The 27181-nt window shown below is 32.2% G+C and overlaps 1 protein-coding gene across 3 annotated transcripts in view; it reads left to right on the top strand.

Moving 5' to 3' along the window:
• LOC132747175 (proto-oncogene tyrosine-protein kinase ROS-like) overlaps positions 1-20103 on the top strand; it is a gene marked incomplete at its 5' end in the record, with an annotated part of 93108 nt that extends 73005 nt beyond the window's left edge. For 2 of the 3 annotated variants that reach the window (XM_060736502.1, XM_060736501.1), the window contains 20 exon segments: positions 427-611; positions 1281-1582; positions 2242-2409; positions 2800-3017; positions 3317-3458; positions 5472-5731; positions 6291-6467; positions 6771-6981; positions 7806-7926; positions 8926-9095; positions 9701-9802; positions 10517-10664; positions 11658-11820; positions 12174-12368; positions 12752-12858; positions 13466-13663; positions 14325-14459; positions 15287-15441; positions 17421-17506; positions 18042-20103. In XM_060736502.1, the coding sequence (XP_060592485.1) occupies positions 427-611; positions 1281-1582; positions 2242-2409; positions 2800-3017; positions 3317-3458; positions 5472-5731; positions 6291-6467; positions 6771-6981; positions 7806-7926; positions 8926-9095; positions 9701-9802; positions 10517-10664; positions 11658-11820; positions 12174-12368; positions 12752-12858; positions 13466-13663; positions 14325-14459; positions 15287-15441; positions 17421-17506; positions 18042-18953 (4155 nt within the window). 3 annotated transcript variants of the gene reach the window in all.
• Between the last annotated feature and the right edge of the window lie 7078 nt (positions 20104-27181).

Below are 27181 nucleotides of genomic sequence, written 5' to 3'. Positions count from 1 at the left end.
TCTGATCTAACTTTTAACTGTAGGTGTTTGAACGCTATCCCACTAAATATCTTAAATGGACTTCTCCATGCTTCAATCTGGATGAAACCATTATCATTTTTAGGGATGATTTTAAAATAAATACTGACTGCATGAGTAGAGTCATTTGTCTCTAGCAAACAAACAGGTTAATTCCAGCATTTGAATATCAAGAATTCTTGATGTCAGAATGAAAGATTACAAATTTATGACGAGGCCAAAATGCAATGTCAAGGTGATAAATATTTACGAGATAATTATAGAAATTATTATATTATAGAAATATTAATTATAGAAAACTACATACAGGTGGGGTGTTTCGTTTATTACTTTCATTATATTGGATATGTTTATAAAAACTTTATTGTATATATTTTTAAGAAAAGTTTATTTCTATTTTTGCCCTAGCTGTTGCATCTAGATGGTGGTGATCATAAGATGTGTCTGGATTGGGTGAGCCGGACTGTGTATGCTGTCGACAGTAACATGTCGTCTGCTGCTGTCATTAGTTACAACCTTGATGAAGGAAAACAGTACAGACTTATTGAGAGAAAGTCTAAAGTAGGAGATATTGCAGTGGATCCTTACACCAGGTTAGAAACGTGCCTGTCTGAGATATTAAAGTTCCTAGTAATTTTAACACTTGTATCATATTTTAGAGATCAAACTCATTGAAAATGTGTTTGAATTAAACCGAACAGTGCGCTAAATGGAGTGCATTTATTAGTAACCCGCACTGTCTGTCGGGGATAAACATATAAACATAGAGCATGCTTGTTGATTGGCTACATTTTTCTGGGGTTTACTTATTTTGACATCAAGGAAAAGGATAATGATAGAAAAATCATGTTTAGATGCTCTTACATTGGTACATCTATTCTGGGGTTTCATATTATGACGACAGGGAACAGGTTCTTATTTTCGCCTATGATACAAAAGAGAAAGAACATCAAAACACTTGGCAATCTGATTTATACAAGGAGGCTACACTCCCCTCTAACAAATCAGATAGCCTCATGCTTTGATGCTCTATAAGTTTGGCTACATGTTTTAAATTTTTTAATTTCTGTTCATGATTGAATGCATATCACATGCTTCTTACTGTTCAAATCCTTAGCACTGATAAATTTTTGAAATGGACTGGCATTGTTGTGGCTAAGGGTCACACACATTTTATCTGCTTATATACTGGATAATCACATAAGTTTGTTTAACCACATTAATTAAAATGACTAAATCTCTTGTTATTTTTAAACTTCTAGCTCATTACTATGGACAGAATATAATGCAGGGGAAAGTTCATGGAAAATTATAAGGACAACAACAAATGATCCAAGCAACTTGCATGAATTTTTTAACCATCCGCGTCACAAACGTAATGTTGATAATGCTTGCAACTGTCCAGCCAAGCAGAGGCTGGCGTCTGCTGTAACTGTGGATCTCTCAGCAGACGGTCATACTGAGATTTTATACGTGGATATAACAAGTATGAGTCTAATGGCATCAGATATGGAAGCTTGTACCTGTAGGACGTTTCTCACTACTACACCTTCTGATAGAAAAGGTAAGGTATTCAAATGTTTATTACAGTTCACAACTTTTTTCTTTAAATGTTAACCTTGCTACATGTCATCAACAAACCTTTGAAATTGACTTTTGTTAAATAAAAAGTTTCAGTTTCAAAGTACAATGTACCTTTAACAGAACTGGTAAATGTTTGGTTAGACTGTACTGACGTGTAGGCTTGACTCATTCTATACTGGTTACATAATTATGATAGGTTTTGTTCAGTTTAGCTATTTAATAGATGTTTAGTATTGACATGTTTTTTTCAAAGGTTGTCATTTGCCTTAACCTGTTCTGCAGTATGATTTAAATATAGTCAGATTTTGCAAATTGAAAAAACTTTGGCCTAATCTTTGCTGATTTATTTAAGTATGAAATTTCAAATAGTTGTTACAAGTATATTTATTTATGGGATTGGCGGCATGGCCGAGTGGTTAACACACCAGATTAGTAATCTAAAGATTGCTCTCCGCGTGGGTTCAGACCCTGTTAGGGGTAAGCCATTGATTCCTTGAACAAGAAACTGTACAATCATGCTTAGTACAGGTTGGTTTCAGGAACATATTGGAGAGTGTGTCTAAAAGCTTAAATCTTCCTACACAATCAAACTATAAATAAATTCTGTATAAACAAAGAATATTTATATTTGTTTGTTAGGATTACCAGCTGATATAATGACTGTAGACCATGTGTATATTTATTGGTATCACACATCAAGTCAAATATTGTATGTCATGGATAAAGCTACTGGGAACCTACAGCAGACGGCACTACCACATGTGACAGATATCCAGGCATACGGTGCTCATCTGCATCCCTTACCAGGTAGGCATGAATTTAATCTACTAGATAGAACAGACCTGTAATACTGCTGAATTGAGACTATCCATCCATTCGCCGTTCCTCAAACATTATTTATTGTTAACCTCAACTGAGACTTTAAATTTTGTAAGATACACTTATCACAAATCCTGTTTATAGAGAGGCTTATTAAAGCTCAGATACAGTGTTGCTTTACTTTAATTGATACAAAGACCAGTCATATAGGACCTTTTGTTGCAAGTCTTTGTGTTCATTTGGTTGGCTTTTAGGCTTAAGGCAGCAAACTCATACATGGTCTCATAGCTTCATAGTAAGTTGAAATCTTAACCAATTTTTGTTATACTATTTATAGAAGTAGGTATATTAATTAGTTTGATGTCATATTTTTCCCAGGATCTGAGTGTTTGGATACTAACCCATACAAAGGGGAAGTGGGTATTGTGATGTATACAAATACAAGTATCAAGGTCAATCTGAGTGAAACAACCTGGCCGGTCAAATGTACTAACATCAGTCACCCAGCTGTCAGATACACAGTGTACTACAGGCAACTTGATGATATGAAACCAAACGATGATTGCCAAGAAGATAAAAGTGTCTGCCAGTCAAAGGTATTAACAGTTACACACAGTGATATGAATAGTTTAAATTTGGGGCATTTTAAGCTTTGTTGATGCCAGATAAGGTAAAAAACAGTTGGTGATGATGCAAACACCATGTATACAAACCTGTGCTTTTTTATAAGCAGAATTTGTCATCAATGCCTGATGAATAAAAATGTTGACCCATACATAAGAAGGTTTAATAACTTACAGATTCTACTGTTGATGACTATATTGTTTAATTTTGTTAAGAATACTGTGGTAGTTATTTTGCTAACTTTTAATTGAATTTCATAAAATGTTTTCAGTCTGGATACTCAAGGGAGCTGTCATTAGATCAGCTAGAACCATATACGTACTACATCATTCAGGGAGCAGTTAGTAATTATTACTCAAAATATACTATCAATTCATTAGGGAATGCAACAGAAGTCAGAACCAAACCTGGAGGTATTATTCTTCTTCATATCCCCCTATATAGTTGAGAATATATAAAAGAAAGATAACCAATGATGGATAAAATTGAAATAAATAATTGTTATCAGATTCATGGATATTATTTATTTGTTAGACTGAAGCATCTGTGTCAGCAATATTAAAGATAAAAACATGTAGGTGACATAATGAGGTGTGTAGGTGACAGAGTGAGGACATGTTGGTGATAGAGTGAGGACATTTAGGTGACAGTGTAAGTTCATGTAGGTGACATAGTGAGGACATGTTTGTGACATAGTGAGAACATGTAGGTGCCAGAGCCAGTTCATGTAGGTGATAGAGTGAGTTCATGTGGGTGACATAGTGAGGATATGTAGGTGACAGAGTGAGGACATTTAGGTGACAGAATGAGTACATGTAGATGAGAAAGTGAGGATATGTAGGTGACAGAGTGAGGACATTTAGGTGACAGAGTGAGGACATTTAGGTGACAGAGTGAGTACATATAGATGAGAAAGTGAGGACATGTAGGTGACATAGTGAGGACATGTAGGTGACAGAGTGAGGACATGTAGGTGACATAGTGAGGACATGAAGGTGACAGAGTGAGGACATGTAGATGAGAAAGTGAGGACATGTAGGTGACATAGTGAGGACATGAAGGTGACAGAGTGAGTACATATAGATGAGAAAGTGAGGACATGTAGGTGACATAGTGAGGACATGTAGATGAGAGAGTGAGGACATGTAGGTGACAGAGTGAGGACATGTAGGTGACAGAGTGAGGACATTTAGGTGACAGAGTGAGTACATATAGATGAGAAAGTGAGGACATGTAGGTGACATAGTGAGGACATGTAGATGAGAGAGTGAGGACATGTAGGTGACAGAGTGAGGACATGTAGGTGACAGAGTGAGCACATGTAGGTGCCAGAGTGAGTACATGGTAGGTGAAATATGTGTATAGGTAGGTGCCAGAGCGAGTTCATGTAGGTGACATAGTTAGGACATGAAAGTGATAGAGTGAGGACATGTAGGTGACATAGTGAGGACATGAAGGTGATAGAGTGAGGACATGTAGGTAATGTAGTGAGGACATGTGGGTGACATAGTGAGTAAATGAAGGGGACATAGTGAGTTCATGGAGCTGACATAGTGAGGACATGTAGGTGACATAGTGAGGACATGTAGATGAGAGAGTGAGGACATGTAGGTGACATAGTGAGGACATTTAGGTGACAGAGTGAGGACATGTAGATGAGAGAGTGAGGACATGTAGGTGACAGAGTGAGGACATGTAGGTGACAGAGTGAGTACATATAGATGAGAAAGTGAGGACATGTAGGTGACATAGTGAGGACATGTAGATGAGAGAGTGAGGACATGTAGGTGACAGAGTGACGACATTTAGGTGACAGAGTGAGTACATATAGATGAGAAAGTGAGGACATGTAGGTGACATAGTGAGGACATGTAGATGAGAGAGTGAGGACATGTAGGTGACATAGTGAGGACATGTAGATGAGAGAGTGAGGACATTTAGGTGACAGAGTGAGTACATGTAGATGAGAAAGTGAGGACATGTAGGTGACAGAGTGATGACAATGCCTAATTTAATATTGCTGCTTCACTGAAAATATGTTGCATATGCATTCTATTTAACTGATGCCAGTCTAACTAGTCACAGTAATATATTGATAATGGTCTTTTTGTGTGACCACTAGACCAATGCTCTAATACCTGTTTATGTCTGAGGATATATAAAAAATTTAGATTCCAGAAAAATTTGGTTGTCAAACTTTATTTAATACAAACGCATTGTTCAATGTAAAGGCATTACTTGATTTGTTGCTTCATCTGATATCAGACTTACAAATTTTGAAATGATCTAGGTGAGGATTCAGCTCTTAATTCTTCTTTTTTATGTAATTGCTGGATGCTAGTTTTGCATTGATTTTTATGCAATTTTTATCTTTAATAGTTTTAAGTGACACATGTTTAAAATGCTACATATTTTTCTCTGTTAAGTACCAAGTCCAGTTGAGAACATAACAGCACAGGCACAGAGTCCAGATCGTATAAAAGTTTGGTGGCCACCTCCAGAACAACCTAATGGTCCCGTAGATAAAATTGTTTACTTTGTGAAATGGTCAACACAATTAGAAGATGGTATACTTCACACAACAATGACAGATGCTATTACATTTGACTCAATCAATCCATTCAATAATAGGCTGTTTGAGGTGGATTTAGAGAAGCTTTCAGCTGAGCAAACTTATTCTATACAGGTAGATACTTAATCAATTTAAAGTGATTTTAATTTATTTGTTTGTGTGATTTATTTTTAACTCTTGTCCACTGAATTTATATGATGGATTAATTTTTAGCCCCTCACACTGCTGGAACCAGAAGTGATTAGCCTTACCACCAGGATAGAGCCAGGTCAGCCTACACACCTCTGCTGTCTGACCAGGCTCTACTGTTAGTGACTAAAGAAATGTATTTAAATCTCTTAAATGAATTACAGACCCTATTGAGCATGTATGTAAGCTGCTATATTATTATTTCATCTAGTAATGACATCAAAGTGGAAAACATACCCTTGTATGACAAAAAAATGAATAAGAAATATGTACATGTATTATGAAAACTGCAGAAAGAAGTCAAAAATGGCTTTGGTTAATTACAGTATTTACCTTACGTTTACTAATTCATTAGGAGTTCTTGTTGTTAAATGGAAAGTTGCTGCTGGGAAAGTTCTATTACACAAATTATGTGAGGTGAAGGTGAGTAGTTTGTTTTTTTAAGGTGTTTAAAGGAATTAAATGCTGTAAATTTTTATTGCAGGTAATAAGTAACCAGACAGAAGGTAACTTTATAACAGAAAGTGTACCAGTCATTTGCTCAACCTATCAAGCACCTAATGACCTTGAGTGTTTAGAGGTCACCAATACTTCTATACAGTTGGCCTGGACGTCACCTAGTGACGATAGTACTCGGGTTGTTTCTATTTACTATGCAGAGGTAAGGTTATGTCTTTTTTTTAGAAAGTTTGATTTATATTTGAATATTAATTTTTTTATCAGCTGTATTAAATTTTCTTAAAAAGTTTCTTAAAATAAGTATTTTTGAAGAGGTTATGTACAATTTATGAACATGCATCATTATTTGTAATTTTTATATTCTCTTCTGCAGACATATCTTTTGTTTTTCATGTAGATGTACATTTTCTGGAGAAGGTGGCCAAGTACAAAAAAACGCATTGGCGTCTATTTTTGTGTCATACAATTATTTTTTGTAATCAAGCTATATTCTGGATTGTTCTAGGTAAAAGACAAGAAACTTTTGAAGTTTGAGATGATTGACCTTCCAATACGAACTTTTAACAACACCATGTATAACGAGACTTTCGCCGATCTCAAACCGGACACAGAATACTCATTCCGGCTCAGCATCATATATAAGTCTTACTCAGTTTACGAAGTTTACCATTGGCCAAAAGAAGATTCTGATCTTAAATATGTGTTCAGGACTTTAAGTAAGTGAAATGTATCAGAAAATAATGTTTTAAGGTCAATAAATAAAGCTGTGTCATTGTGGTGATGTTGGTTAAGTTTTCACTACAGATCACAGCAGTAAGATAATTTAATTCACCAGAACATAGCATTGTTCTTGGCAAGATGTCAAGGAGTTAACCAGTGCTTTCACTTTAGCAAGGAACTGATAAATTTTGTGCATGCCAGAGCAGAGGTATAGTGTGAATGACGAAAGTGACCTGCACTGTCCAGAAATCAAATCCAGGTCGCCGAGGTCAATAAACAACTGACATTGTTTAGTTATAGGATTTATCTACTGACTATACTTTTCTCATATGATTAACACTGTAATTGTTTTGTTAATGTACAGTTTCTGGAGAAGGTGGCGCAATAGCTCAGTTGGTTAGACCACTGACTGTCAGGCCTGAGGTTCCGGGTTCGATCCTGGGTAACACCCTTGGGATTTTTCAGAAACACTTTCAGTGTTTCCCACCTAACTAGAGGTGTACTGGTAAGAAATCCAGGTAATCCTCGCATGTATCAGTGCTATACACTGGGCATGTAAAAGAACCAAGGAATCTATTCAATAAGAGCTAGGGACTGGTTCCCGGATTCCCTTGTATCTCATAGCTGTCTCTAGAGTCTGCTGAGGTAAGGACCCTACTGGAAATAAGTGCTTGCACTTTCGTAGGTTATCCTTGACCGCCCGGTCCAAAGAAAATCAAAATCAATCAATCAATGTTATTATATACATAAAATCATAAAAAACTGTCAAATGAATTTAACCTTTATACATTTATCATGACAATATTATCTGATATTTCAGCTGGTATCCCAGACTCCCCAGCTTCTCCTGAGGTCCAGGAATTTAAAGGAGAATTTGAAGTGAGCTGGCCTCATCCAGAAGATAATGGGGAGACAATCATGCACTATCTTCTTCAATACAAGTAAGAATTATTTACCTTTATAGTATGTTTTACAGAGAACAATATTATATAAAGTGATTGATCAGACGTCAACTTGAATAGTCTAGTTGTATAGACATTTGTGTAAAACATCATTTAAAGATGAACTTGTGTTACCACGACATTATGTAGTAGTAGAGAGAAAGGTAAACTTGTGTTACCACTTTATGTAGTAGTAGAGAGAAAAGTAAACTTGTGTTACCACATTATTTAGTAGTAGAGAGAAAGGTAAACTTGTGTTACCACATTATGTAGTAGTAGAGTGAAAGGTAAACTTGTGTAGCCACATTATGTAGTAGTAGAGAGAAAGATAAACTTGTGTTACCACATTATGTAGAACATGTAGTAGAGAGAAAGGTAAACTTGTGTTACCACTTTATGTAGTAGCAGAGTAATAGTAAACTTGTGTTACCACATTATGTAGCAGTAGAGAGAAAGATAAACTTGTGTTACCACATTTTGTAGTAGTAGAGTGAAAGGTAAACTTGTGTTACCACATTATGTAGTAGTAGAGAGAAAGGTAAACTTGTGTTACCACTTTATGTAGTAGCAGAGTAATAGTAAACTTGTGTTACCACATTATGTAGCAGTAGAGAGAAAGATAAACTTGTGTTACCACATTTTGTAGTAGTAGAGAGAAAGGTAAACTTGTGTTACCACATTATGTAGTAGTAGAGTGAAAGGTAAACTTGTGTTACCACATTATGTAGTAGTAGAGAGAAAGGTAAACTTGTGTTACCACTTTATGTAGTAGCAGAGTAATAGTAAACTTGTGTTACCACATTATGTAGCAGTAGAGAGAAAGGTAAACTTGTGTTACCACATTATGTAGTAATAGAGAGAAAGGTAAACTTGTGTTACCACATTATTTAGTAGTAGAGTGAAAGGTAAACTTGTGTCGACACATTATGTAGTAGAAGAGAGAAAGGTAACTTGTGTTATACATTGTGATGGGATAAACTTGTATTAAAAATGATTTAGGTATATTGACAAAGACAACTGGAGTGTTGCATGCAACACAAGTGAACTACGATGGGTTATTGATGACAATGTGCTACAACGTGGCTACACATACATGTTCCGTGTGAAAGCAAAGAACAAGAATGGTTGGGGCCCATACAGTCTTAATAGTACCATGTTCTCTTATCCAAGTAAGTTTGTGGCAATGTAAAATAAATGGACGATTAAATGAGTGTAAGTTTAATACTGAATTTATTGAACAAATTGATTAAAATTTCATTTGTATATTATGTGAGCTACTGGCAGTTATGAACCTTCACAAATATAATATTCTATTTATCACATACCAAAAAAAAAAAAGACTCTTTAAAGTGAAAAAGAATTTTTTTTTTTATTGGCGTGCCTAGAGTGTAATGCTTACAATTAGCGTGTCTTTACACTATGTTGGTATAATGCACATGATGTGAAGTAAATATATATATATGAATGTGTAATATCATTTTTTAGGAGTTGCAAAAGCGGCAGGGATATGTGGTTAAACTTCAACAAGAAAATGACAAAATAAATATATTGAGTTGATTTCATCTTTGTTTTATTTAAATTGTTGAGTAACGTTTTATTTTGAGCAAACATGTTATGCACAAAAATATGTCAAAAGGTATTCAACTTCAACTTCTTAAATTTCAATGTTAATGCTTGTGTCATTTTGCATAATCGATTCAGGTTTTACATGTTTTTACATGAATTTACATGAATTAAGAATTTACATTGAGAATGCACATTTTTTATTGAACAGTTTTGGAGGCGGAGTCAGAGGACAGGACAATTATTGTAGTAGCAGTAGTGGTTGCCTTTGTTGTTGTTGTTATTGCCATGGCAACAGTTGCTATATGCTATTGTAAGTTAAGATCACAAAAAAATCAGATTGATGTGATATTTATTCGACAGTCTTTTTTTCTTTAGAAAATATTTGTTGCGATCAAATACCATTTTATATACCAGCTAGCTTATAAAAGAAAGGTTGGTAGTTCTACTCAGTTGCATATGTTTGATGTCTGCCTGAAAAAGTGCACAGAAAGGCACCTAAGGTCTTTTTTTTACCAGTTAAACTGCCTGGGAAGTTGCCATATGACTTTAACATTGACTAAAAATCAAACAAACAAAAAATCAATTAATATAGAAAATTAAGAAAACTTACTAAAGGAGAGTGAAAAATTTTGCTTTCTGTTAATTAACAATTCAATAAAGTATATAAATTGTTTAAATATACATGTCTTAGGCTCATTTTAAAATAATTATCTCAAGAAGACATTTTAGTAATGATTTACCTCTAATAGTTATGTTCTATTTTATATTTGGAGCTTCCAATATTTTGGAGATTATAATGCTCTAAAGATTATAAAACTAGTGCTAAGAAAAGCCATTCTTTGTATATTATACATGTTCGATTATTCAAACCCATTGATTATTCGAAGTTAATTTTCAGTACCCAGCAATTTGAATGATCGAGGTTGTACTGTATAAACAATCAGGCCAGACTCCATACTGATGGAACATGTATTACTTGTATTGAATGAATTAAGTGTAATTAAAGATACTGAATGTGTTTCAGCTATGTGTCGTAAAAGACGTGAAGAAAAGAAGAAAAAGAAGAATCAAGAATTTGTAGCGGTTGCACGTGGACCTGACCTTGAACTTGCCACATTGAGGGAGTTACCAATGACTCATATACAACAAAATAATACTCTTTATGCCATGAAGTGAGTAGATTAGTATGTTTTGTGATTACACTAACATTTTTTTTTGCTGATCCAACATTCATAACTCATAATGTCCCCATTTAAAGGGATACTCAGCCAAATTAATGACAAAAATATTAAAATGATTGTAAGTACTCAAATCACGCTAAAATGACATTTTTAAAGTCTGTATAAATTCTAAATATTTTGGATTGGAAGCGTCAATACATCCATATATGTTGAACAAAATTTATATGGCAACAGAATCTCGAGCAGTTTTAAAACAAGTCATGTGACTTGAACAAACCATGGAAGTTACAGTTACAGATATTATGGATATTGTATGATTGAAACAAGTCTAAGTCATTCATTTGACATGTTCTTTAATGTTTCCAGAGTTCACAGTGACAACTATTGTGAAATCTTAACGCTCGAACCTGACCCACTCGGGTCAAATTTTATTCTTTATAAGGAGAAAAGTTTTGTTCCTGTGACTGCCTAGTGTATTCATTTCGAGAACATTTACAGAATAATGAATGAAAATTCAAAACGAGGACATGAAAATTTTGGCTGTGTCTCCCTTTAAGGCTAAGAAATTTTAAAAAGACCATAGTAGTATTTTGAGAAAGCCAACAGCCATCAAGTTTTTGTTAAATCTTAGCCTAATTTATTTAACAAACTTTCCCTGTGATGATTTAGGTACTGTGCATTATAAGTTAAAAAAGGATTAACTGGAATAAAACAGAATTAAAGTGTGGTCACACAGTAAGGATATGAAAGCTTGTATGACTGTAAAATGGTGGGACATAGGTAAGTCATTAAAGGGACTCCACAGAGGATTTTTTGCATGATTGGATTGAAAGTTTTTTTGGGTTTTTTTTTAGATTTCTAAACCATTTAATGTAGGTCTTTACCATACAAAATTTCAGATCATTTATATATAATTGAAGAGTACTTTGTTTGAATTGTATTTTTTTAGGCTAAAAATTTGGAAAATGTAATTTTGTTTTTCAGCCTCATTCCCACTGATGATGAGATTGCGGCTTTGCCTCACTTCCGCCGAGACCAGCTGGTACTGTGTAAGTTCCTCGGTAGTGGAGCATTCGGTGAAGTGTTTGAAGGCATTGCTAAAAATATCATAAATGAAAGTTCAGGGGATACCAGATGTGCTGTGAAGGTATGATATTTACAATTTATTGAAATTTGTTCCTTTTGTTGTTAGGTTGTAAGAACTGAATAAAAAAGTAATATTTTTGTGATGGTAAATAAAGTGCATATAATTAATGTCAAAAGTCTTTGGACTTTTATATTTTATGAGACTTAAGATTTCCACAGTTACTGTGTCAGTCTGTCAGTACATAAATCAGAATTTTTTTTACAAAATTGAAAATACTTTTTGAGTCTAAAATGTTAATATGATTATTGCTATATACAAAATGTTCATATTATCATTGCTATGAAGTTTTACATAAAGCAGATCCCTGTGTTTTATAATTTCTGTTTTGATTTACCTGTATCATTGTATTGTAGACACTACGTAAGAGTGCATCGGACCAGGAGAAAGAGGAGTTCCTGAAAGAGGCTTTATTGATGAGTAACTTTCATCATGAACATATTCTTAGTTTACTAGGAGTTTGTCTTGACAATGACCCACAATTCATCATTCTAGAATTAATGGAAGGTGGCGATCTTCTCTCCTTTATGCGAGCTTGTAGGCTTACCTCAGTAAGTACGCCAAGAATTTTTGTTTTACTTTATCATAATTATCAAAAGTGTGGCATGAATAAGAGATCTGAAACAAAGCAAATATGAACTGATATAACACAAGAACTAGACTTTATCAATCTTAATAAACAAATTTCTTGACCTAGTGTTGTATAAGTTAGTTATATTTTACAAAAAGATCCTATAAAAAAATTATAAAATAACGGAAGCAAATTATTCTGCTCATCCATAGTGTCTGAACAGACTAAATATTTCAAGTATCTTGACTTCAACATCACAGTCTCTAAGCAAGGTTTGGAGGATAAAGGCTAAAAAATTAAGACATCAAGAGCTTAAACAAAATTTGATTTCTCGCAAAGTTTATTTTTTATTTTTTTTTTCAGATACAGAATCAGAGTAGGGCAGAATTGTCTATGACAGATCTTGTTAAAATATGTGTTCATGTAGCAAGTGGATGTAAATATCTGGAAGACATGCATTTTGTTCATAGGTTAGTTATATACGCTAACACCTTCTCAAAATCCTTGATCACAAGTAAAGAAACCTCCTGAAACTTCAACTTAAAGGAGCTTCACTGACATTCAAAAAGCTTAAAAACATAGCTTTTGATTTGTTTACATAGATCAAGTGGAGCATTTACAATAGAAATATCTGCTCAAGATAAAAAAGAAATATATTCAGAACTGAATTGAAAATCGATATTTGTGTAATTCTTAATTTTATGTCATATTGCACACACACACAAAAAAGATAATTCTGAAAAGAACAGGACGATGGAATAATGTAAAAATCTGCACACTAGGTATTGGTTTAGACCAACTTCAAATGGTATACAAATCATGGAAAAATTATTTCCAGTCCTGTCATGTCAAAAAAGCATCAGTGGAGTCCCTTTGAATTGCAAATATTCTTTTTTTATAGATGTAAACTCAGTCAATGCTTTTCTTGCTGTTATTTCCTTGCATATCTTATGCTTGGCAGCTCTGTAATTAAAAAAGTTTGATTTGAAAATGTGATTTTCAATAAAAATAAAAGGTGGTACAGACTTTGTATCAATATTGTATTTATATAAAGTAAGGAATATTTCATCAATTCAGGGACCTTGCAGCCAGAAATTGTCTTGTATCTTCGTGTGATCCAAACACAATGGTAGTAAAGATTGGAGATTTTGGTCTGGCACGGGATATATACAAGAATGACTATTACCGTAAAGAAGGTGAAGGTCTACTTCCGGTGCGCTGGATGTCGCCGGAGTCTCTTGTGGACGGCGTGTTTACTACACAGTCAGATATCTGGTAAGACAAGATTTTCATATATGAATAAGTTAGGTTTTTTTGTATAAATTCTTGTTTTGTAATGAAATGTGTAATTTCAAAGGTCCTGATTTGTGTAGTCCTATTACTGATATCATTTCAGTAGTGAAATACACTTCAGCCTCATTATAACGCTCATGTTGGGGTCCAATGTCTCAACACCGCGCTCTAACGAGGCTCTCATTAGAACGCTCATTGCGAAATTACCGCATTACCCCACCCACCGCATATATATATAAAGCTGACGATTTTTACTTACTGTTCAATGAATATCAACAATTGAAATTTAGTATTTCTTATGCTTCAGGGTATTCATACAGCATTAGTTAACATACTTGTGCTCCAGAGGGTTATAAGCAATGTTTATATTGTGATATTTTTCATTTTATACACTTTTGTTTGATACATGTAATATTTCTCCATATATTTTCCCAATGAAGTTTTTCAGATAAAAGCAAATAAAATGGCAAAAATTAGTATGAAAAGCCTTTACTTCATATTCAGAACTCTTAAAGATATATGTAATTTTGGTGAGATTTTCTGGCAATTTCATTATTTGATCAATATTGATTATATAAATTGTTTCTGAAGAATGGTTCCCTGTATCAGACATTTGCTGTATTTATGTTTTTTTTGTGAACAGGGCATTTGGAGTATTGATGTGGGAAGTTGTGACCTTCGGACAACAGCCCTACCCGGCTCGTACCAATATTGACGTCTTACATTTTGTACGTAGTGCCGGTCGTCTTGATAGACCTGAGAGCTGCCCTGAAGATTTGTATGTTTTAATTTCTTATAAAATATACCAGTATATATACTAAAATTTTGCCTCTTCTACTTTTGAAATGGTTGTGTACCTCAAAAACTAAAATAAATGGAAGCTACCTCTGATAACATATATTCATGCAAAGGTGATGGTCACATGATCTAGACAAATTATTATAATAAAGTGTGTCCTTTTCATTAACTGAGAATATATCAGTTTTGTTTTTTATAAATTCAGTACAACATGTGCAGTAACAGATTTCAGCTCGGCTTTATAATTAGTTTTACTTTTAACCTTTAACCTCAATAATTTGTATAACGATCTTATTCTGCTTTCAATTTAGAACAGAATATTGTTGGTTTAAAGGTCCATTGTGTCAAAAAAATGCTTTTATTTTAGTGTTAAAAGTTTTCAAAAAGTAACTCAATGGCCTGAACCATCTTTCAATTAGTAAAGTTGTATTGATTTACTCGTTTAAATTGAAGTCAAAATACTACTTTGTTTACATTTTGTTAATTTTATGACAAATAATTTTATATTTAGCACTTTGTTTAGGTGATAAGCCTGTACCATGCTCCAAGACCATTATTTAATCATAAAACAACTTATGTCTGCCCAATCTAAAGAACAAAAAACTTGTTTGTCTCTGAGGCATAATGTGCCTTTAAGAGTTTTCAATGGCGGAAATGCTTACATTAAGTAGCTTACAAAATAGAGTCTTGCCAGATTGCACATGTAGAAGTTTTGGCAGATCTACACTATACAAGTTGTCCAGCTAAGTCATTTTTCTTTGATTATTCTTTTATACATTTTCAAAATGTTTAAACATATTATTACAGTTACCAGTTGATGTGTAAGTGCTGGAGTTTTGAACCAGAGGACCGCCCTTCTTTTGCCTTCCTGCTTCAAAAGCTTGAAAAGTTCCATGAAACTTGTTTAAGTATTTCCGAGTACCTGGTACCAATATGCTCAAGTAACAGAAGCCTTGCTGCAGGTAAGAATAGTTTTACAAGAATCATTTTATGATACCGACTAACCCAAGTCTTAAGACCACATTGATACAAATATACAAAATCAAGGGAAAAAAAACTTTAAGTAAGACCCAAATTTATTAAGCTCATATTAGGTAAAATAACATGTTTTTGAAGGGTCATTTGCCAACTTTGTTCAGTACTCTTGAGACTAATCCCAGTATGCAGGATTTACTGTAATTTTCACAACACTGATAACTTAAATCTGTTCTTCTCTTAGTTTTTCCACTTATGCCTGCTTTGACATTAACTCTTGACATGCTGAATGTGTGTAATGGATTTGCTCTGTGGTGAAGTCAGAGCATTTCAGAGTCTCAGGGATTTCAATATCAAAATACAAAAAGTTGAGCTACCATCATAGAAGTGCAGGCTGACCTTGCTCTATACCCCTGACACAGGGTTATAACTTCTGGTTCTAACATGTTGAGGGTTAAGACTACTGTATAGTAAAGCAAGTTTTTGGGTACAATTTTTTTTCTTGTTAACTGAGACAGTGATGCAGATCTCATTTATATTTTTAAACTAGTCAAAATCTAGCATTTTCATTGGTCAGTTAAGACAACTCTTCAAAAACTACAGGTATATGACTCTCATGTAAGGTTTTTTAACATAAAAAAATGTTTGAGGAAATATTTTTGATCCATTAGTTAAATGATTAATAACAAATAAATGCATACATTACATCATTTTTTTTATAAATTGCAAACATCTAAGGTGGTATAAATGTTGTACCAGCAAGTGACCCTCGTTGGCCGAATTGGCGAGGGGGACGGGATGTACATCCCACTACACCCAAGCCCGAGGGTGAAAGGTAGAGAGCACTGTTGTTGTTGTTGTTTTTGAAGATGTTACAGTTTTTCGTGTTTTAGATTTTGTTCTGATTAATGTTTTATTACCCAGTTTTTCATGTTCACCTGATCTGTTTTGCTACAGTTCCATTGATGTTTTTTGGCAGTTTTTTAATTTTGTTATTATCCATGTTTGTTACCCAGTTTTTGATATGTTTATTTTTCTAGAATGTCGTAATTTATTCCATAGTTTAGATGAAATGGTGTTTACTTTAAATTATTTGTGCTACAAACTTATTGATTTTATTGATGTAATACATGGTGTATAAGTTACTACAAACAAAAAATTCAAACCTATTGTGTACTGAAAATTCAATGCAATAATCTTACTGTAAACATTTCTTTTTCCCAGGGTTAATTTTGAAATTTAAAGTATGTAATCATTATTTGAATGGATCAAATTTGTAATTTATTTGTTAAATTTATGTTAATTTTTTTAAATATTTGTCACAGCATTAAAAAAAAAGACATTAAAAATTCAGGATTTTTCTAGGAACTACAGGGCACTTAAAAGACAAATAAAGATATCCATATTTATTAAAGTTTTGACAATCTGTATGTTTTGAAGTGTATTAATTAATAAGCATGCTTTAATTGTTATGAATCGTTTGAACATTGCCTTTCAATATGAATTGAAATAATCTTGTATTGAAATTACATTGCCAGATTCAAACAATATAAATACTCATCATTGTGATTTGGTAGAAAAAAGTTTGTATTTTAAAGATTTGATATCAGATACAGATTAATTCCAAGTTTGAATCATACAATTTATCTTGTTGTTTTTATAGGCTCGCATAATATAATTTTATTAAACTCATTCAATAAATTTAGTATTAAACCTACATTTGAGCCAAGCCATGACAAAACCAAGATAATGCGTTTGCCACCAGCATGGATCCAGACCAGCCTGCACATCCACGCAGTCTGATCAGGATCCATGCTGTTCGCTTACAAACCCCATTACAAGTAAAGAAACTGATAGTGAACAGCATGGATCCTGATCAGACTGCGCAGATGGGCAATGTTGGTTTTGTCATGGCGTGGCTCAATTTTATTCAATAATTATCCTCTATGTGTATATATATTTTCAGTGGCTGGGTACAAGTACCTGAGCCGGAGGACAAGGAGGCTGACGTCGACCTCATCAGATGGACCTGAATATTCTCATATAAATCATGTATGTACCTGATCCATAGCCTATATAAGTAACTTAATAAGTAAAGTTGTAACTTATCCATAGCTTATATAAGTAACTTAATAAGTAAAGTTTTAACTTATCCATAGCTTATATAAGTTACTTAATAAGTTAAGTCTATTTCCACTTCATTACTCAGTTTGTGTGAAGAATTTCGGATGAAAAACGAAAACAACAACTTTTAACTAACACATTTGTTAGTATTTAGTTACTGCTATGTGATGAAAGTAATCATATTTGTAAAGCATCTTATTTTAAATTTGCTCTAATGAAAGGCATGATCTGCAGGCAGGTCTGTTTATCATTCCTGTTTTATTATATTGACATATATAGATACATGTATTGGATTCTCATATTTTTATATCAATCTTACCATCCTTATTATCAAGGATGACTTCCAAGTTTATCACATGATGTTCTGTTCTACAAAATCAGCGGAAACAAGATTACCCTGTGCTTTGGTTTTTCTGCTATTCATTACCTTTTTATCCTGTAACTGAAAATTGATATATTTCAGACTGGATATGGAACTCACAAGTCATATGGAAATATCCGTCGAGCAACTTCATTTGATTCTCCAGAACCAAAAGATGCAACTGAACAGGTGCAGACGGATTCAGCTAACTATCTGGAACCGAAGTCCAATTATGTACCTTCTTATATTGAATTTTTACCTGAAGAGAGAACTGTTAATTACATGTATAACTCAGAGGGTAATAGAATAAGAGAGAAAGGAGCTGAATCTATTGATATTACGAAAAAAGTTCCAAATTATGTGCAGACGACAGTGAAAGAAAATTTCCATGCTCAAGGTCAAGACTACATTAAATATGTCAACCAGAAAAGTAGTTCCATTAGTGACCAAGAAAATGACTCAGAGGTGAAGAAAATATTCTCTCACCAAAAAAATAGTGCCGACTCAGTTATTATGAAAACTGTTGAAAATATTCCAAATTCTTGTCGGAGTAGCTCTAGAGGTACGATTAGTACATCAAGTGTCTCGTGCTCCGATTCTGTTTATCCGCAAAATGTAAATTCCGCTTACGCTCTTGTTATGCAAAATGGAGGACCAAGGACAAATGGCAAAAAGCGTCGACTGGATTCAACAAACTCAGTTATGTCATTTGACTCTGTACAGACAGAGCCTGTATATAGTAGTTTCCAGCGAGGAAAACTTTACTCATCATCATCATCCAAATCAAACTACTCTATGTCAAATATCTCTGAGACTACGGTTGAACAATTGTCTCCGGACACAGAGCCGAAAAAATTCTGGGCAAACACAAGTGTAGACTGTGCGAACCTTGTAGACAGACAAGAAGCTAAAACCCATGTGGATTATTTCAACATGGCTGTGCGAAATCAAGTGTATCCAGAAAATATTGGTACTCTTTCAGGGTACGATATTGTACATGCTAGCTTAGTCTAGGTTGATGAAGTGTGATTTATTGTGACATATTATCTAATGGTTTGAAATCATATAAAGTATGGTGAAATACATAATCCTTTGTGGGAGGAAAAGGGAACATTGGCTGGTATCAGTGACCCATATTGTTCTCTTAATAATAAGGTAACTTTACATGAGTTGTAAATTTTATGATATGTCACAGTAAATTTCACCATGGTAACCGGCAGTAACCACAGTTTGTGTTCATACATCTATGCTCAGAATATTTTTGCTCTTTTGTAAATAATTGGTCATCCTTAAGACTTGGAATTCCAGGATACAAATTCTGTCTCAGAGAAGTAAGCTTTTCACAGAAATGCAATGACTATTCATGATTTTTATGCTGCTAAATATGTTGGATTTACTTGATGTGTTATATCTAGAACATTGTATTGTTACTTTATGGGATGTTTATGTTGAAACATAGGAATCTAGCAGTCCGGCCAGGATAAACAGATATCTGGTTGACACTTCTATAACTAATGGTACAGATGTTAAAGACAATCCCTGTTAAACAATTTTAAATGCATACAATCTTTGAAAAGCTTACTTATATTAAGAATTTATATTGAAAGCTATGTATATTCATTATTAGTTCATTTTTTATTATAATTTTAATGTTTTTTAGCTCGTCTGTTTCCAAGAAAAAATCGAGCTACATGTATTATGATTACTGCATTGTTGTTTTCGTTGTCATGCAAAAATTTTAATGAAGCCCATTATTCAAGAACTAGTTATCAACATGAGATTTGCTTATCATGACAAGGTGCAGTTCTGAGACAAGGGGCATAATTCTGAAAGCTATATTTTTGGAGTTGTGCCCCTTTTTAACTTCAAATTTTTGTTAAAATTGGTTGATGATACTTGTTGCCCTTAACAGAGGAGAATTAACACCGCATGAGGTGCTCTTGTTTTTTATTTTTACTAAATTGTAATTTGTGTATAAAAGATATGTATGTTTGTAGATACATATACCCCTGTCATTATAGAAGTGCTAGGTTGCTGTTATAATCACATGTTTAATGGTTTACAAATTTTTAAATTTCGTTGAATATTGAACATAGATATATTGATTGTTTTACCAGAGATGGTTGTTAAAAAGTGTGCTGTTGTAGAGTAGGATTTTATAAAAGTTAAAATGTCCACTAGTTTGAATGGAGAGAAATTCATTTATAAATATATATGTATATAATGACCATTTTCCTGGAATATAAACCTGGATGAAAAACATTGACTGTATACATTTGTAAAATAAGACAGGATTACATGATTCAAGTATTTATCACCATACTAGTACATTTAATATTACAAAAAATGTATCCTCAAGAATTAATCTTTTAGTGACATGGTGGAAGTTTCATTAGAAGCTTCATAATTTTAAAGGCACTTAATTTTAGAGCTATCAGTGAGTGAAACATATTTTTATTAATATTTTATTAGTTTGTATACTCTTTGTTTGTGATCTTTGGTAAAAAATTTACAATTTGGGATTATTTTTTTCAAGGGTCTAATAATGAATCAATGGCATTTTTATAAAAGTTTTGAGCATAAAGATTGCGTTTTAGGATAAATAAATATAGAGTATAAAGATCTTGTTTAAAATATAAAGTTACGTTTTTAGAGTATAAAGATCTTGCACATCACAACCATGACATTCCTAGTCCTCTATTTTCCTTCACCCCCAAGTGTGTTCCGTTAACATTCCTACAACATAGAAATTATATTAAAGTTTATAGTGCTGAAACAGTATGATGTACTTTCCCGTATTCTACACATTTGTTGGGTCTTGGTTTACTGATTATAGAAATAAACCCCATAACTCTTAATTTATAAAATGGACTTTTCAAGCTTGGACTTTGGAACAGCCTATTTGTAGTTTACAGGTATTTCATATAAAAAATCCTAAAATTCAGTAATTATCAATTTATATTTGTGTCAGATGGCATGGACATTCAGGCTAGCCTGATTTTTAACTGGTATAGGTTCAAAATATAGGCGCAACTTATTAGAACTGTAGAATTTAGTCCTTTTGTATAATTATATTTGTACTTAGGTTTTTCTTTGCCTGGTGATATACACAAATAATTACCAGCATTTCTTCTTTTTTTAAATGATTTGATAAACGATATTTTGTAAATAAGCAGGGTCTTTTTTGTGTGCCAGTTTTGATGGATTTTGGAAAGCTTGGCTTAAAGAATATATAATAAAAAATAAAAGTTGAGTTTGTGTAAGGCAAATTAAAAATTTTATAAAATGGAATAAAATAGAGCTTAAGAAACCAGTATTCTTTCAAAGAAATGAATATTTATCCAATTTTTTTTTGTATGTAGATTTATTTCTAATAATCCATAGATTATTTCATTAAAATATAAATCATGATCCATGTTGTTCCAATTCTTGCTATGAGAACTCTTTCCTATTAATAATTGCTGATTTACTGACCATTATCTCACCATTTATATAATCCATTACTAATTATGACAGATTTTACTTTTCATATAATTCATAAAATATTAAAAATATTCATCCAGAAATACATAAAAAAAAACACAAAAATTGATTTAGTCACCTTCTATGTGTTTTAAATTTAAAAAAAGCTTTCGTAGACAGACGCTACCATAAAATGTTTAATTCCACTCTTTCCCTTTGTTTTCATCTTCATTATTTTAGTTCAAAAGAAATGTTGAAAGTTTATTATAATATGTATTTTATCATTATTTCTTTGTATGGTAGAAAATCTCAACACAGTGACCCCCCTTTCTTTTGACATTAGATATAGAACAAATTAAAGCTGCATGCCTCCAGATGAGCCAAAATATTTGAAAGTCAGTTTTGAAAAAAATGTACTAAAATGTTAAGAAAGGTAAAAACATTCAAGATACAAGGTTATTTTTACATGTTATGTGCGGTTCAAGACTGATTTTGCAGTAATTTATAACCATATTTCCACTGCGTTACTAACACAGTAAGGGCTGTTTTTGCGTATGTTGACCACTTTTTGGTAATTTTCTTGGATTATAAGTGCCCTTTGCACATATTAATTACTTCATTTGTTCACCTCACAATATTTTACTATTAAATACATTTCCAACATTTTCATCAAAATTAACATGAATCTGGAGGCATGCTGCTTTAACACCAACTTATGTGATCCCTCAACAAAGTAGCTAATTCTGTGTTTTCATTACATCATTATAGTTAAAGTTTCTATATGTTGAGGCCAACATGGACAATCTAGAAACAAAATGTGGAAACCTTATTACATGACATTTCTTCCATCCTATCTGTTGCCATGGTTATTGAATGGAATTATGTTCTTTTTGTATGCATTGTTGTACAGTGCATGTATCATTTGAAAATAAACTTGTATAGCAAAAACTAGTCATGTTCTGTTTTGTTTCAAATCTACTAGTGACACAGATGTTATCATAGTGACATACTGATTTCCCTGGTGGCATACAAGTATTAGTTCAGGGGTAACACCGTAACAATTCTGTTAGCTATTTGCTGACTGATCATGACAATGTCACCACGGAGATATGACGGGAAGAAAGTTAAGAAAAGCATTGGCCTGCTGGATAAGATGCTAATTTACAATATCAAAGGTAGCAATATTAGGATATGACAGGGGGAAAGTTGAGCAAAGCATTGGCCTACTGGATAAGATTCTAATTTACAATATCAAATGATTTAATTTCAGACTGAAACACATACAGGTTTTAAGAATTTTGCTATAATTAGTCCATTTCAATTTATTATTTTGTATAACAGTAAATTCAAAAATATTGGCACAAAATATTACTTGAAGCTGTTGGATGGAGAGTTTTCTTATCACAAGGGCAATGTAGGTTTTTTTTCCTAAGTCCACAATAAAGAAATTTTCAGTGAAAACCAATGCTACAGTTATAGGGTCTTGGTCAGTCATCAGTCTAGATCCAAGGGAGTACCTTTAATGGTTAAAGTATATCAAATGCACTCTTGTTTACTTTCAAATTATAATGTATTTATTTCAATAATAATGCAATCATATTAAAACATAAGCTTAGGACTGCATATGTCATACATTTAGCAAGTTTCAAAACTTGGAGAATCTGTCCTTTCTACCTTGGGGCAAATGTCCGATTATGCATTTTAAGAAAATGGGCAAATGTTCCAGATTCCATTTAATTATTATAATTCCATAGGCATGTGCAATATTTCAAGTTTATACCTCAGGTGTTTAAGGCAACATATTGTCATAAAGTTGCACACAAAACCAGATACTGTGTCAAAGGTAAATTTGGATAATGTCACTTTACGTCTTATACTTGCACTAAAAACTGAATGAACTACAATGTTGTAAATTTTATTATACTGGCCAAAAAAATACCAAAAAAAAAACCAACAAAGTTTTTCAGAAAACAGTTTATTCAACAAACATTTTCAACTAAATGTAACAAACAATTGTCAGTGTTTTTTTTATCAAAATGTTCCAATGAGAGAAAATGAATATACAAAAGTTAATTTTTTTCACAAAACAAAGTTAAAGTTGCAAAGGTTGTTCAGATTTAAAATATAATTTTATATTATTTAAAAAAAAATTTCCGGTACAAAATTGAGAGAAAATTAAGAAAGAAAATGATGACTTTTCAATACAGAAAGATAAAAAAACATATTTAACACAAAATTTAAAAAAAAAAATAATGTAAAACAACAACAACAAAACAACATTATTAACAAAATCTTGAACAATTTATATAATTACGCAAGTTTTTTTGAAGAGCAGTTTATTCAAACTTGGGAGTATAAAAAAATCTCAAAAATAAATGTAAAGACTTTAATTAAAGATGAACCAGGGACATAATATTATGTGACAAAGAACTGGAGATACGTCCTGTGGTATCTTTTTTTCCATTTAGCTGCATGCACCGCCCTTTTGTCATGTTGTTAAATGGTATTTTTGTCTATTAATTGTTGACTGGTGTATATATAATAAATATAAACAAAAAGGGCGTAAGATATTAACAATTCTTTGTATTTAAATGGTCTTAACATGATGTTATGGAAATTCATCTATGTAATTTCTACAGTAACGGTCATTAAAATACGATATAAACACTATGCTTTTCAATCATTGGTTGTCACTTGGGCGCCAACATTAGACTTCTTTTCCAGTATATATTATGTCCCAGTGTAAATAAAGTCATTTCTAATGTTTACCAAACATTTGTAAAAAGAAATAAATAATAAGATTTTCATAATGACATTCTTCACTAATAAACTATTTCCTCATCAAAATAAAAACAGGTAACTGATCAAAAACTTTTTTCAATTGCTATAAGTAAGATCCAACAAACAACACATAGATGTTGTAGAATTTTTCTTGTACAATCTTATAATGTATCAATTGAATTTGTCATCTTCTCAAACAAAAATGACTAGATTACTTCCTCAAATGAAGGTATATTAGATCTGCATACACTTGTGAGGTGCACAATGAAATACAAATGTAAGTTGTTTAATTTATGTTAATAATTATATAAGAGCACTTTGTTTGAGCAAACCAACTTTGTATCAATAAATAAACAAGGAAGTCATGTAAAACCTATTTGTAACAATAGCTAAGAAAAAAAATAGCATTTAATTTTCTACAAACTAAAATTGTTGGAATAGCTAATACAAGAAATCTAAGCATTGTTTTTTCTACAAAACCTAATTTGTATCAGTAATTAAACAGGAAAGTGGTATAACCCAATAATTATTATTTGTAACAATAGCTAATCAAATAAATAGCACTGAATGTTCTACAAACCAAATTAATAATTAAACAGGAAACCTAAAAACCTATTAAATTTGTAACTTTAGATGAACAAAGAAATAGCATTTTATGAGGATTATTCTGAAAGTTTGTATAATTTTGAGTAGTTCACTGTGGCGAGTACCTGCATTTGCAGCAAGTATATAGTTTGAAATGAAACTGAAATCCATTGTTTGCACCCAGATAAGTTAGCTTGTAAAGTGACGTTATGATGTTACTTCAGCATCATTTAAACAGAAATGACACTATTTCATTATCTTTCTGTCCAAATAACATCAGTTGGTTGCGAAATTTAGTTAAATTTTCTTTTAAAACACTAACAGAAACTTTAAAGATGACAAATATTTGGATACAGGGCCAATTGAAAACAGCTAGGGTTACAAGTGACAGTTTTTTTTTATCAACCACTATACACCCACATTGAATTTTGAGTTTTCTCGTTTTATCTTAAAGTGGCTTTGAGGGTATATTAAGTTGACTCTGTTTCTGAACTGAACAATTTAAACTTAGGGTATGGTATCCCTATTCATTGATTGGTGAAAAATGGATCAGATGACACAGAAAATTGGTGCATCTTGATGCTGACTAAGTAGAGAGTAAGAATTAGAAGTTTGAACGACATTATTTTTGAAATGAAGTTGGGTAACATGCATATTTGATTAAACTGTATAACATAAGTTTGTGCATATACATGTATATGTCTGGATTTTAACAGATCAAACATAAAAAATGTTGAAGATAAGGAATATGCTATTAAATAAAAGTTCCCTTGATTATTGAGCATTTTATAAAGAAATTATTACAACCTTTGTATTTTCTACAAAATTTGTATCAATACTGTCAATAACTAAACAGAGAAGTAGTGAAACCCTATTTGTAACAATAGCTAGGGAATGAAATAAGCATTATATTTAGTACAAACCTAATTTGTAACAATTGTTCAGCAAGACATAGCATTGTATTTTCTACAAATATGACTGTATCAATAGTTAAACAGGGAGACAGTGTTGTATTTAATAACAAACCAAAATTTTGTCAATAGAAATAGCATTGTATTTGCTTTAAACCCAGTTTGTATCAATAGCTTAACAGAGAAATGGTGTGGTATTTTCTATAAACCTGATTGAACAGGGAAACAGTGTCGTATTTTCTATATATAAACCCAATTTGTAAATACAATGTAGCTTTACAGGGAAATAGTGTTGTATTTTCTATATATAAACCCAATTTGTAAATAGCTTTACAGGGAAATAGTGTTGTATTTTCTATATATAAACCCAATTTGTAAATAGCTTTACAGGTAAATAGTGTTGTATTTTCTATATATAAACCCAATTTGTAAATAGCTTTACAGGTAAATAGTGTTGTATTTTCTATATATAAACCCAATTTGTAAATAGCTTTACAGGTAAATAGTGTTGTATTTTCTATATATAAACCCAATTTGTAAATAGCTTTACAGGGAAATAGTGTTGTATTTTCTATATATAAACCCAATTTGTAAATAGCTTTACAGGGAAATAGTGTTGTATTTTCTATAAACCTGATCAGATATGGAAATAGCAGCAGATTTTCAACAAACCTAAGTTTTAAGTGTTAAAATAGCTAAATAAAGAACCAAATATGTATTAGCTAACAATCAATGAAACAGGGTTGTATTTAACAAATTCTATTTTTATCAATAGGTAAACAAAAAAGTATCATTGGTTTTTTCTACAAACCCAATTTTTATCAAAAGGTAAACAAATAGTGTTGTACTTTTGATTAATAGCTAAACAGGTAAATAGTGTAACCCAATAAGGAACAACATGTAAACAAGGAAATAGTGCTTTATAAACCAAATTTTAACTATAGTTTAACTGGGAAATAGCATTGTACTTCCTTCTACCTAATATGAATCATATAACATAGAATTTGTACATTTTCGATTTATATCAATAACTACATGTATACAAGGAAACAGTGTTGTATTTTCAACAAATCAAATAATTAACAATATGAACAAGGGAAAAGTAATTGTTAAATTAAGAAAAAAAATGTCTTTTTTAGACACAATAGCTGAAAAACTTAAAAAAGAATAGAAAAAGAAAATGTACTTTCAGTACAGAAAACAAACAAATTACATGTAACAAATTAACTTGTGTAGCACACATGATATTGTGACAATGTTCAATGATTGCGTAACATTAAGTAACAATATGATCGTCATAACAGAGCTTGTCTTAAAATAAGCATAATCTGTACAACATTTTATGCATTTTTCTGCCCTGACAGACCCTATAAACATTATATGAGTTGTTTGAGCCCACTTGTTACAATCAAATATGAAGTTTATTTTCATATTTTCAAAGATGAAACAGTGTTATGTAGCACTTAACTCTCTTTAATAACACAGCAGAATTTCTCTTCATCA

The sequence above is a fragment of the Ruditapes philippinarum genome, unplaced genomic scaffold, assembly GCF_026571515.1.
Source record: "Ruditapes philippinarum isolate M1 unplaced genomic scaffold, ASM2657151v2 ctg1828_1_1_1_1, whole genome shotgun sequence".
Lineage (NCBI taxonomy): Eukaryota > Metazoa > Mollusca > Bivalvia > Venerida > Veneridae > Ruditapes > Ruditapes philippinarum.
Note: the sequence above shows the minus strand (reverse complement) of the source record. Positions and strands in the feature narration are given on the sequence as shown.